The sequence below is a fragment of the Archocentrus centrarchus genome, chromosome 17 (assembly GCF_007364275.1).
Source record: "Archocentrus centrarchus isolate MPI-CPG fArcCen1 chromosome 17, fArcCen1, whole genome shotgun sequence".
Lineage (NCBI taxonomy): Eukaryota > Metazoa > Chordata > Actinopteri > Cichliformes > Cichlidae > Archocentrus > Archocentrus centrarchus.
In genome coordinates, this window is record NC_044362.1 from 26,771,656 (window position 1) to 26,786,360 (window position 14,705).

General features: G+C 41.2%; 1 protein-coding gene across 1 annotated transcript in view; it reads right to left on the bottom strand.

The window, feature by feature from the left end:
• Nucleotides 1–14,705, bottom strand: part of st6galnac3 (ST6 (alpha-N-acetyl-neuraminyl-2,3-beta-galactosyl-1,3)-N-acetylgalactosaminide alpha-2,6-sialyltransferase 3) — a 133,726-nt gene that overhangs the window by 84,456 nt on the left and 34,565 nt on the right. The window contains 2 exon segments of the mRNA XM_030751589.1: nucleotides 4,947–5,266; nucleotides 5,269–5,353. Coding sequence (XP_030607449.1) covers nucleotides 4,947–5,266; nucleotides 5,269–5,353 — 405 coding nt within the window.

Below are 14,705 nucleotides of genomic sequence, written 5' to 3' on the forward strand. Positions count from 1 at the left end.
GTAAAATTATATCATTGCTGCAAAAAAAAAACCAAAAAAACAATCAATGGATTATTTATTGTTAATCAAGGTGGCTTCCTATCAGTTTGAGGAGATTGTTTAAAATATGCATTTCTGTCACAAGAAATCTACAAAGATCCTCAGTCCTGATTCCCGGGAGGAAGACACAAATCCCTTTGGGGTTGAGTCAGGAAGGGCATCTGGGGGGAGAAAATATGCCAAATCAAATATGCGGAGGCTACCCGCTGTGGTGACTTCTTGTGAATGAGGGAGCAGTCAAAAGTAGCTTTTGTCTTCATACAGACAGCTCACCTTCTGACACCTCAGGTCGAGTTCCTGCACACTCACCAGATGCTGGTTTGACAGACTTGAGCACAACAATTCAGAAAGGCATTCGGGGGGTTTCACAATGTCAAGGCTGATAAGAATAACCATAATTTTTATACTGAATTTAAACTGTGCTGGCAGCCAACAGTGAGAGGCCACCACTGCAGTAATGTGCTCCATTATCTTGTACTTGGGATAATGGCTGCAGCATTTTTAACCATTTGAAGACAATGTAATAAACTTTAGCTGGTTATAATGTGCTATATTACAAGGAAAGTCAGAAAAGAGCATTTGAAAAGCTAAACTATATCTGCCTTAGAGATAGATAGATAGATAGATAGCTTGAGCTGCACGGATCAATCCACCAACCCGCTCTAACCACCTGAGCCAAATCTCCAGCATTAGGGGTAAAGACATTCACACAGCTGAAAAAAAAACATTGCTCACAACTATCATAAACAGAGGGGAGGTGTCGCACATATGAAAACGCACACATTCATTTCAATATCCACTTCCACACACCTCGACTGAAGCGCACACTGATGCTACGAACGAGCAGCTGGCCAGGAAGCAGAGACCCAGGTCACGCAGGCCTAGTGGCAGTGCTGTAAAGTGACAGTGTGATTAAAGTCCTGTGTCGTCGTCAGGTCCGTTATCTAACCGCCGCGTAACAGGCCCACGCCGATACGCTCCGACACCAGCCGCGACTGCAGCTCAGGAGGTGGTGCTGATAACAGCGAGCCTCAGCCCGTGCGACTTCCAGCCGCAGTGCGCAATTATGAATCATATGTTTAAGTGGCTGTCAATACATTCACATGCAGGACTGTTCATGTATCATGGCTCCTGATAGAAGCTGGATTGGCCATTTCCTGTTTATTGCTTTTAGATTATCATCATTAGCTCTTAGTTCTCACAGTAGGATGGATGGGGAGAGAAACTAGGAGGGCACTAATGGGTTTTGACTTGAATGAACCCGAGCATCACCCTGCCTTTACGCTCAAGACAACTGAGTGATCCATAAACACTTTTTTGTGCCGAGAAAGAGATTTTTTTTTTTTACCCATTTATGACATGTACTCATCTTTTGTGTTTTTGTGATAATTGGATAAAAAAAAAATTGTTTGATGAATGAAACTCTTGAGATTTCTCATCTCTGCACATCCTGAGAGAACATCATCACAAATTAGTTTATTTCCCCCCCCAAACATTTATATTTGTTTTCTGATGGATTGCTGCTTTGAGTTCTTTTTTCCAGCTGTGAGCAGCTCCTTGATTTTTCTTTGGAGGAACACATTCTGCGACAATAGACAGTCGACACTATCCTGAATCCAGACTACATGCACAGTTTTTTGAGTTTGTTTATATGGCAAAAAAAAACCAAAACAAAGCAAAACTGTCAACGTGTACAGCATGGATATTAGAAATGCTGAATTTTTCAGTGTGACACTTCGCTACGGAAAAATCTGAGGTGACAAAAATTGTTTAGAAGAACTTTTTTATTTCTGACAGCTGGGATAGGCTCCAGCCCCCATGTGACCCTGAACAGGATGAGCAGAAGAGGATGGATGGATGGATGGATGGATTTATTTGATATCACATCCATTCCAATTGTTGCAGCAATCTCCCTCCAGGAATTTGCTGACTTCTGTGAGTCCTTACTTTGAGGGCTACGACTATTATTCCTTATATTGAGGAGTGTTATTCTCTCGCTGATGCATTCAAAACTGCAATGATAAAGTAGCTGGAAATGCACAGGAGAAATCCACAGTACTGAACGGGCCAATCGCAATAGTTGCGGGCTGCGCTGACACGTCGTGTAGTTATATTCACAAGGAGGTGCACGCCAGGTTGCAGTGTAGGTTAGGTGTCAAACCTATGGTGTAGATTTAACACAGAAGTCTAAATCCCCTGTAATACTGTATAAACACTGGGCTGACTCATATCAGACACTGAAAACAGATAAAAGCGAAGAGTGTCTGCAGTGACCCCATCCACAACAATCCACCCAGGTTTATTTAAAAAAAATAGCCCTAATCTAAGAGTGATTCGTCTTTTCTGAAGTGTAAAACGTTTGGTGTCTGGGACATTGTGAGCCCCGAGGCTGTGGTGTATACCATGAGATTTTATAAGCTTAGCTCAAAGATGTGCTACACATGAATAGCGCTAATAAAAGCTGTACAGGAGGAGAATGGCAAGTAAATGGTTTAAGGACTCGTGTCTGTTTAACAAACAAGGGAAACAACATTGCAGCATGTTGAAAAGAGGAGAGCCTCAGCTGATGTATGAAGAGCTTGGACCCAGAAACAGCATTAAAGATTAAATGTCATCACGTAACACCCTAATACCCTAAAGAAACAGTGTACACTTATTAAGGGGAGCCAATAAAGGACTACAGAAGATTTAAAATTTCTTATCTACTCTTAACTATGCAAATGATCTCATATAAAGACAATTTGCTCACTTTTAGTATGTAGTTGGTTTTCTTATTATCTTCTTTTTTGTATGTTTTTCAAAAGGAGAACCCGAATGAAGACAAAAGCAGGAATATAACCAGCAAAAAGGGAGTTAATGAAGCCAATAAGAACTGACTACAATCTTACTGCAGTCCAGAAAACACAGAGTCCAGTGGGCTGCTACAAACAAAATCTGAAATACACGGCGGGTTGAACAACAGACAGACAAACTGACGTGGGGAGAGACAGGATTATAATACAGAGCGATAACATGTGAAACTAATGTGGGCGGGGCAGGCAATTACGAAGGAGGGAAAAAATCACATTCACAGAAGATAAACTGACACGCATCAAAGACACAGGGAAAAGCTAAAGACTGAACGTGATATTATGGCAGAATCTGTCTCACACTCTGTGATCCTGATCCGTGACGTGGTCTGCCCCCCTTTTTTGCCCTGCTCCTGACTTAAATCAGCCTAATTGAGGTGGTCTTCACTGTAGCTCCATTTAGATTATCATAACCTCTTTTCTAATTTACCCCACAGTTTAATTTCCTCAGCTCTGTCCAGAGATGACTGAGCTTCCTGACAGGCTGAGAGACAGTTACACCGGTCGGCTGGCTAATCAGTCAGCACTGACGCTGCGCTCCCCTTGATCAAGTAAGCAAGTCGAAGCCAGGACGGCACGTCTCCTAGGCTGCTTGCGGCAATCTGGATAATTAGAGTTGTGTTCGATCAGTGTTCCATCTTTGCCAAGCTGATGATTATCCCCGCATGCAGAAACTGGTGACAGTAAACCAGCAAACACAGACACACACAAATTACAAGGTAACTGCAGACAGGCCGCTGTGGTATTTTAAGACTTATTATATTGCTGTAGACACTAATAAATGTAGTTTGCATGGGTAAGAAAAGGAAAGGACCATGATTTTATGCAGCTTGCGTGCCTAAGACACATAAAGAGTTGCAGAGCAGTGCTTTACTGTATTATTTCAACATAATAACAGCAATTATTCCCTTCTCTACCTCTGATTACATTAAAATACAGAGATACGTGCAGCCGAGTTTGACAGGCGCAAAAAATGACGGCTAGGCAGGAGACACAAACATATAGATGAACCTCTCAGTGCTCATCACATTTTCATTTGATGCAGTTCGTTGTTACACATCGAGTTTGGTCTGTGGTACCAATCAGTAATGATTGAAGTGCTGCATCTCACCCAGGAGCATTATGTCGTGTAATGAGATTCTTCTCCCCGAGCATCCCTCCCTAATCCCACGCCTCTATCTGTGCTTTGTAGGCCTTCGGAACAGCTGAGCCAAGCTGAACATGGACGCTCTACATGAAATTCAGTGTTAACCTGCCATCATGAATAAGAGAGACAATGGAGCTGAAATGGAAAGGATGCTACGCCCATTACCAAACATGTTAATCCTCTTAAGAAGTTAAGAGAGGTCTTAATGACATGTGGGCGAGGGAGAGGTATAGAGCGCTGTGGAAATGAGCAAAGACTCATCTAAGAAATTAGGTTCACCCTAAACAAAAGCAGGCCTCGAGCCTCGATCTCATAGTCATTAACCTGCAATTCTCTTTGGGGAATTGACAGAAAAAAAAGAATAACCAGGTGAGTCTGTCATTAACAGTTTGCAGTTTGAACACTTGTAGTAAAATGTCCCCAAAAACCAAAACCTTCACTGATCTGCAACTTAAAATCACTTCACTGTTTTTCAGAATGTGCCAAGACGCCGTCGGAGAAGTTGTGAGACCAGCTGTTCCTGGGGGTGCTTAGAAAGACTGCCAGAATCATGCTACCTCATTAACCAGATTTTCCCCAGACCAGCATTTGGCTGATGTCTGTAACCCAGGCACAGCACACTTCTAAGGCGCAGTGTAAGAGCTCATTTTTCAAAAAATGGCCCCCAGTGCCATGCAGAACCTCTTTAGAGGCTAAGTTAAGTAACTCACTTTGATGAAGCCTCATGAGAGAGAAGATTTGAGACAAGAAAAGCACAGAGCAATGAGCAGACCATCAGCACTGATAAGATCAATATTATAGCAACAAACACAGGAGTGGATGTCAAAGTACTGAGCAGCAAATATGTCAGAGTGAAAAAGTGGAGGTCTGCTGTGCCAAAAACGAAAACAGGGCAACTGCCGTTGACTCACCTGTCTCTTCGGTCTCTTTTTAAAGATCATGTCACAATAGTTCATCCTGTCCTCTGTGGTGACATAGATGCGAGCGTGGGGGTAGTTTTCCGACGCCTGTCGCAGCATGTTGTACACAATGCCTTTCCCGTCCTTCCTCATGTTCCGCAGCGGCCCCCACACAACGTAGACCGTGTCGTTGCCCTGGCCGAAGAAGTACTGGGGCTTCTGCAGCAGCAGAGGGACGCTGGTATGAGAGACGACCCTCAGAGTCGTGCGCCGGCCCACATCGTTCTCAAACCCCCGTGTGGGTGCGTTGTTCATCCGCCAGATGCAGGGGAACGGTCGATCTGCGGGCCGGCCGCCTGGCCCAACATCTGACCAGAGCTGGACACGATGCTGCACAGTTCACAGTTCAGCTTCAGGGGCTGGAGGAGAGAAAGCAAGTCAGTTATAACTTGAAGGACACTTGAAGAGCACTTCTTCTGCCAAGGCCAATAATAGAGGTCTTTATCTGTCACTAAAACTTAAGTCTCTGTTTGGATCTTTATTTTATTTTTTTTGTTGTTGCTCCCAACAGAAGTTAGAGGGCAGGCTTAGCTAAGAGAAAGCGTCCCAGCCTCTCCTATCACACGTTTTCATAGCAAGGACCACAACCCCAAATAAAGAAACAATGGTTATGGACAATGCAGGTAACACAAAAATGGAAGCTCAGCCATAGGTTGCGGTTTGGGAAGGTCCGGGAGCCAGCGACAGCTCCCAGATCTGGCAGATCCCCCTGCCAGCCTTAGAGAGAGGATGAGACAGAATGGGGGAGAGAATAAAGGTGTGTAAGGAAATATAGAGACGGAGATGTATGTAGGAAGGAGAATGTTTGAAGTTTGTCCTCCTTATAACTAATATTACTATTATTACTTAAATATGAAGCTGCTTTTACCCCTCAAGGTCAAAGCCAGAGGTCAAATTTTTTGAAAATATTGTGAATGTGATAACTCGATAAAGATGTCATCTAGGATTTTCAAATCAATACCATAGATCAGTGGTTCCCAAAGTCAAGAGTGCTGCGGCTCACTTAAAAACCAGAAAATCCCATGCCCAATCCTAACCCTAACCCCTAACCACTGCCTTTAATGCATCTCCTAAAAATATCAGACAAGTCAGTTCTTATAACGCCAATCACAGAAAGTGACTGTATTCTCAGTGATTTATATTTATTAGGATTTTTAGCATTTCTTATTTCTGACTAAAACAGTTCGTGCCTAGCAGACAAATTAAGTCATGTTATTTAAACTGACTCAATTCTAAAATGAAGAGGAGGAATCAAAGCAATTTGAGCACACAGGGTCAAATGTAATTAAAGATATCAAGACAAGTCCAATTTAAGTCTCTAGTCACAGTCCAGATCAAGCACGAGTCTTCAGAGACCAGGAAAAATCTACATTCAATTTCAATGAAGTCTCAAGAGTAAATCTCAGGTCAGGAATCAAGTCTACACGTAATGGAGGACAATCTGACCATTTAATATTGAACTAAGCTGGAGTGTGATTGCGGCACAGTGTTCATTGGATGCCAGAAGCATTCCAGTTATTTTATTTTGTAATCAGAAGACAGCAGGGCAGGCAAAGAACAGCCACAAGCGTGACTACGACCTGAAAGAGACTAATCACCACTTGAAGTGAGAATAAAATCTGAGCATAGCTAAAATCTGAGGGGTGGAGTTGTAGTCAAGACTGTGGAGTTGCACAGCCTTTTAGCGAGATCACCAACCCCTAATAAGAAGTCCACTCACAAATGTTAATGTGCAATTTAAGATCCAGGTTTTTGGTTGTTCTGTCATTTGTTTTAAAGAGGTTTTTTAAAAAAAGTTGATTCAGGTCCTTCTGTGAAGTGTGCGAGATAAAGGATCAAACAACAGCCTGCAACTTTCATCACTTCCTATCAATGCAAGTTCAGCAGGACTGTGGTACAGCTCATAAAATAAAGCCACAAGAAAGCAAGATAATTACAACAGAGAGCAGGCAGAAAGGAAATTTATCACAGTGCAAAATACTGCAGTGCGTTATCACCTGCTTCTGTGCTGGAGAATAAGGTCTTTACATGCGCCATCACTGGAAGCTACAAATACATGAGAACTGGTAGGGAAACATATTAAATATCCTGAAATTATCGTGGAAAAACAAAATGATATCATCTACAGAATCTTAAAAATGTTAGAAAATGTTACATTACGCTAAAATGACCTCCTGAAAGCATACTAAGCAGTACCAAAAATCACATAAAGATCTTAAACGAATAAAGACTTTTTAAATTAGGTCTTTAAATTGCACTTAATGGACACTTCATTAGGTATACCTTGCTGGTACCAGGCTGGACCCCCATTTGCTTTCAGAACTCCTTTAATTCTTGGTATAGATTTAACAAGCTGCTGAAAAATCCTCAGAGATTTTGGTTCATATTGACATGATGGCATCACACAGTTGCTGCAGATTTTCAGCTGCACACCCCAAAGGTGCTCTACTGGATTGGGATCTGGTGACTGTGGAGGCCATGTGAGTGCAGTGAACTTATTGTCATGTTCAAGAAACCAGTTTGAGATAATCTGAGCTCTGTGATATTTCGCATTATCATGGTGGAAGCAGCCATCTGAAGATGGGTACACTGTGGTCATAAAGGGATGGACATGGCCAGCTTTCATGTTGTTTATGTGCCAAATTCTGACCCTAAAGCTCGAATGTGACAACAGACGCCCAGTGAGGTCTTCTGCTGCTGTAGCCCATCTGCTTCAGAGATGCTCTTCTGCATTCCTTGGTTGTAACAAGTGGTTATTTGAGTTGCTGTTGCCTTCCTATCAGTTTAAAGCAGTCTGGCAGTCAGTCTCCTGTGACATCAGCAAGCCATTTCTGCCCAGAGACCTGCCGCTCACTGGATATGATCTTTTTTCAGACCATTCTCTGTAAATCTTTTAGATGGTTGTGTGCTCAACAGTTTCTGAAATACTCAGACCAGCCCGTCTGTCACCAACAACCATGCCTCAGCTTTTTTTTCCCCCCTGATGCTCACTTGAACTTCAGCATTAACAAGTGGTTGAACATGTACACCTAATAAGTGGCCAGTGAGTGTACATTCATTCTAATGAAATTAAATACATTTTTAATACTGAATAAGTGGTTTCCTTCTAAATTATGCTGCATTTTATGTTGTTTCATTTTCATCTTGTGTTGTTACAGGTTGTGATATATTTTATATGTGTTCAGTAAAATTATTTAAGTGATGTTTTGGCAAGGGACTTTAAACAAAAATGCATTTAGTGATTATTCATAAAAAAAAATATTAATCAAGGTTTTACTGGCCTCTATAATTTTCTTTTATTCCCTAAGACTGATGTCACACTGCCCAGAACTAACATAGATTAAGTTAATTGAAAATGGGACCTCAGAGGTTACAGCTGCGACGATGACAGAGAAGCAAGCAAGTTGTGTCATTTATCTTACTGTATATTTTTTTATATATATATATCTTATTATTATACATTACAGGAGCAGGGGGATTTGTAATGAATCTTCAGTAAGAGCCCTTAGCTACGCTTTGCCAACAGAGGAAGAAAGCCCTCCCTGAATCCGAAATGGGAGATTTACCTAATTGAAGCTAATATGCTTGGTTTGTTTTGATGAGATTAAACTTACTTAAGTAAATGAATGCACGACAAAGTTAGGAAAAGAAAACGCATTGTGTCATGACTAAACCTTGTTCATCATTTGCTTAATGGAGAATAACTATAATGTTACTGGTTTGAATGCAAATTGCATTTTTGCTGCACTTTTAATGCATTCTGGTTGCAAATGTTGAAACTCTTTGGAGTTTGATCAGCAAACACGAGTGTTTTAGTGCGCAAACAGGATCTCACAAGACATTCCAGTAAATACTGTTCCAGCTACATGGCTTATCAGCACTCACAACACACTTATAACACAAGATCAAAAAGAAAAAACAAAACAAAACCACAGCTGGTTTTCTTTCTATTGGACATATTTCTTACTGACATAACTCCAGCTGAGGCTCCTGGTATTGCCTTCTCTTTCATGTATGGATTCAATCATGGGTTAAGAAAGGATCTCTGGACCCGGTCTCCATTTACTGGGTGGTTGAGACACACATCACCGCAGCCTTGAGCTGCCAGCAGCTCGTCCATCATCACCCGCTCCTCTCAGCCTAGCTCATAACTCCATCACGCCTTTTAGCACACACAGATTGGCTGGGCTCTGTGGGGAGCACTGGCTGGCTAACTGTATGTGAGACATATGGGTTTGTTACTGGAAACCTACCAACAAGGAGTCCCTGAGCAAGGCATTTAACCCCACTTCTCCCGCAGTGGAGTCGCTCAGTGGCAAATAATCAAACACTGAGGTTTTCTGCTTCACTGTATGAAGCAGAAAATTAACTAAAAGTGAATTTTCCTCCATTAAAACAGAGTATTTAAAGACAAAAACAGGCATGTAAGCAGTTTACAGTCACACAAATAAAACAGCAGTGAACATTATTGCCTCTAATCTCATTTACATGCATTACGGAAGAGTAGAAACCTCATCTAATAACGACAAACCCCGCTGGAACACTTTTTATTCAGCATGCACCGGAATCTAGCTCCAATAAATCTGAGTTTTACGTCCTGTAAATCAATAAAATGTTACAGCCTCCTCCTCTTCCTCTCTTCGCTTTGATTCATGTTTCAGTTTCATGCTCACGACGGTGCTGTTTCAGTGTGGCCGGCAGTAATCACAAACAGAGTGCACTTTTATAATCCCAGTAATTCGGGCACTCTGATAAGTAAAAAATCTACTCACCAAAGCTTTAGATTTTTAATGCATGAGCGTGTTAAAAATAAAGTGGGTTATTTAAAAAGCAGGCTTAATGCCGGGGACACGGCCATCATTAAATTATAGCACTGGGGTGTGAACTTAACCTTGGCGTGTTCATTAAAATGCTCTGAACACGATTAATTAATAAGCAATAATTATTACATTAACATGCCAAATATTTCATTATAAGACACTTCCCTGGGACTTCGAAGTCTTTCTGCTTAAAAAGTAGCTTTATCTGTCTCTATGGGGGAAAGTAGTTAATTCCAAATGCTCCTCTTGGGGCCTTTACATTACAATAAAGAAGAAAAATACAGGTCAAAAACCTGTCTCCGAAACAAATAATCAAGACGTACCTTAACTAAACTTGAAAATATGAACATGTTTAGTTTTGATGAGAGTAATAGGAGCTATTAATAAGTTATTTTAAAAATTAGAATTTTGTTTGACAGTTTGATTACTTTAGCTTATTGTTTCTTTTTTTTAAGCTATGATTCTTTGTTGGGTTTTTTGTTTGCTTGCATTGGTTAAAGCCCACATTTCTAAATGTACGTGGTCCATTAGTGGCTCTTTGATTATGACCCACTAATGTAGTGCTAATGTTAACGGGTTAAAATTGCCACTGACCATAGTAACTATTATAGCTTCTTGTACTCTCACTGTGAGCATGCAGTGGCTTTGTTTGTGATCTACCACTTCGAAGCCTTAAGTTTGGCATTTGGCTGTTGCCATCTTGGGATTCTGGAGCCAGAAGAGCCATGCGAGGAGTGGAATCTCTAAGCTGAGGACATTACTCATGCCCCCTGGGTTCAGTTCAATTTTATTTATTTAGTGCCAAATCACAACAAAAGTTTGCCACAAAGTGCTTTATATTATAAGGTAAAGACCCTACAATAATACAGTGAAAAAGCCAACAGTCAAAACGACCCTCTGTGAGCAAGCATTTGGTGACAGTGGGAAGGAAAAACTTCCTTTTAACAGGAAGAAACCTCCAGCAGAACAAGGCTCAGGGAGGGGCAGCCATTTGCGAGAGGACGAGAGAGACAGGACAAAAGACATTCTGAGCCAGAGATTAAATGCAGAATGGGGTATAAACTGAGTAAAAAGAGGTGAATGAAAAGAAACACACAGTGTATCATGGGAACTCCCCAGCAGGCTAGGCCTATTGCAGCATAACTAAGGGATGATTCAGGGTCACCTGATCCAGCCCTAACTATAAGCTCAATCAAAAAAAAAGTTTTAAGCCTAATCTTAAAAATAGAGAGGGTGTCTGTCTCCCAAATCCAAACTGGGAGCTGGTTCCACAGAAGAGGGGCCTGAAAGCTGAAGGCTCTGCCTCCCATTCTACTCTTAAGTATCCTAGGAACCACAAGTAAGCCAGCAGCCTGAGAGCGAAGAGCTCTGTTGGGGTGATACAGTACTATGAGGTCTTTAAGACAAGGTGGGACCTGATTATTCAAGGCCTTGTATGTAACAGGAAGAATTTTAAATTAAATTCTGGATTTAACAGGGAGCCAATGAAGAGAAGCCAATATGGGAGAAATATGCTCTCTCTTTCTCGTCCCCGTCAGTACTCTAGCTGCAGCATTTTTGGATCAGCTGAAGGCTTCAGGCAGCTTTTAGGACAGCCTGATAATAATGAGTCACAATAGTCCAGCCTAGAAGTAATAAATACATGAACTCATGGGCTGTTATTCACAAGACGGGCACTTACTAAATCATACCCAGTTTTATCATTTATTTTGTGGCTCACTCACACTAAACTATAATTAGGATACTGACCTTCTTGCAACTAAGAAAAATCATGCGGTGACTAAATCGAATTTTTTCAAATTCAGGAACTGATTGGGACAGCTAATTGGCATATTATCACAAATTGATGGCATGTAACTGTCATCTTCTTGACCCTATTCATTGCCAAACTGTTTGCAGACTGATAACAGACTGCCTCCATCTTATTGCCGTTTTATGGTCATCCTGACAAACTAAAGTCACTCTGCAGACCTAGTCCCTGTCTGTGAAGCAACCGTGTCAAAGGCAACAAAATCACACTGCACTAATTCTGGTCATGCTGCAGTCTCCAGCCACTGTTTTCCCTAGCATGACTGCACCATTACTCTTAATGGAAACATAATTCACAAAATGAACATCATGTAATATTGAAGAATACTTGAAACTAGTGATTGAGAACATAAAAGAAAAGCAAAATGTCCCGCGGTCACACTCAAGTAAGCAGCAGGGTAATTTTTTCATAAAATACCATGCAATCAGACGTCGTTCTCAAACCACAGGAGTCGCCCCCTGCTGGACATTAGAAAGAATGCAAATTGAAGGCACACCTGCAGTGCCTTTACTTTTCAGGCCTAGAGGCTCCATCCATCTTTACATGCAATCTCCATTAGCATGTGCTCCAAAGGACAGCCTTACAGAGCTGCTAGCATGGCAGTAGACTCTCATGCTGTAATATTTTTAGCTTTAAACTTTAAGAGAATTTTAAACCAGGAGTCAGCCATGCCAAATATCCCTCACTAGATTAAAGACTTTGTTGTATTTGTTTAATTAATCCTATTAATCCTTGTCTAAACAACAAACAGTGTTAAATGAATGTTTACAGCACCATTACATTGCTTCCCCTTCCTAGAGGGCTTTCTGGGTTGGGTAACTTACAAATGACTTACAAATTATAGGCCCAGCATTTATAAGTAGTGACAGCTAACTTACACTCACTGGCCACTTTGTTAGACACACCTGTTTAACTGCTTTTTAACATAAATATCTAATTAGCCAATCACATGGCAGCTGCTCAAAATGCAATTAGGCATGTAGACATGATCAAGACAGCCTACTGAAATTTAAACTGAGCACCAGAATGGGGAAGAAAGGTGATTTAAATCACTGAAAATGAAGCATGGTCGCTGGTGCCAGGCAGGCTGGTCGAAGTATTTCAGAAACTGCTGATCTACTGGGATTTTCCCACACAACCATCTCTAGGGTTTACAGAAAATGGTCTGAAAAGGAGAAAATATCCAGTGAGCGGCAGTTCTCTGGGTGAAAATGCTTGTTGATGGCAGAGATCAGAGGAGAATGGACAGACTGCATCGAGCTGAGAGGACAATAACAATAACTAATCAGTAAATAATCACTCGTTACAACCGAGGTATGCAGAAAAGCATCTCTGAATGTACAACATGTCAAACCGTGAAGCAGATGGGCTACAGGAGCACAAGACCACACCGGCTAAGAGCAGGAAACTGAGGGTAATAAAGTAAACTCATATACAGTACCACAAATAATAAAAAAATCTAAAAACAGTTAATCGAAATAAATGATCAAAAAAAAACCCTGTAAGTGACTATTAGATGTCAGATGTTTCCCACACATTCAAATCTAAACACTGTTGCTAATTCTGAAACACATAATTCTTCACTCACGCAGGTTTAAATGTTTGATAAGTAATGCATTATTTGAGTAATTTAAGCAGATGGTTTTGGAAGTTATGTAACATTTATGTAATTTAGTCCAGTTCTTGTCTGCGATAAAGAGCTGATAATAACTTGGAGAGGACTTACTTATAATAATGCATATTTTATTAGCCGGTGCAACACAGGCCACAAACCAGAAGCTTTCTCATTAACATTAACCACAAGTGCTCCAAAAATCGAAATACTTCCTCACCTTGTTTTCCATTGTGTACATTTTGAAAGGCCTGCATTTAAAATGCCCACATCCAAATGAAAATATTGAGTTTCTCTCTCGCTCTGTGATGGACCAGAGGCATGGATGTAAAGTGCCACAAGACAAATGTTTTCTATTTCTCCTGAAAGCAGGGCAGGAACAATTTATCACCGCTGGAGACAGACTCAATCAAATGAATAAAAAAAGGCAGGCCATACCCGTGCTACCGGGTTATGCATTATACATGCTTGCAAGAGGTTTATAACACTTCAAATGACACCTCACTGTGGATCATGTGAGATTGCCTTACTGTCCAGGTGAAATGTTACAGCTTCTAAAGGTGCCGCTGTGTACTTAACACAGGCTGACAGCTCACATAGCAGGCCTTCTTCCCCAACTTCATCACTTACGACACCTGGCACAGGAGTATCACCTTGACCAGACCTCCACAATTTCGTCCATCGTTTGTCAGAAATTTCATAAGTGTGCAGAACACTTCTGACACTCATTCTTGGGCCAATCACTGCCTTTCTGATTAGATACAGAGAACTCACTGGTGGGAGAATTTGAGCCATTTACATAAATCTCCATGGGGAGAGGGCAGTGATTTAAGCAGGCTTGTCTGGAGGCAGAAGGAGGTGCAGACGTGGAGACTGGCGTAAAGTGTGATTGCCTCTGGGCCCATGTTGTATGGATGAAACTCTCCAGCGGCAGAGAATGGCGCTCTGCATTAATCTGCAAATATCACCCTGCTGAATATAAGACATCCACTTCACATGAAGGATCAGTGGATCCGCACTGAAAGGGCGATTTTTGAAAGTTCATTTTCACCCGGAAATGTTACATACATCCATGGTTAATAAAATGTACATTTCTCTAGCATAGCTATTCAATATCCAATAGTTTAGGCACAACGCGCTGCGTTTCAACGGGCCGCCTTCCCAAACAATAAACACACAGCTTGGTTTTTACATTTTGATGTGGTGGGAATTAAAAGGCTTTGATATTTCAATTTCCATAAATTGTGCGGGGAATATACAGCACAAAGCTGTTTGAAGGGAGAAGAATGGGATCACGGACACGGGTGTTTGGAATTAAAAATAAATAAGGCTCACAAGGGACATCAAACAGGCATTTTCTGATCCATAACAGAGAATCTGATATAATAAATTAAGAAAATCTTTAAGGGGGTGCGGCATTTTGAATAGAATACACCTTCATTGTGAAGGTGATGATTGATGACAGATTA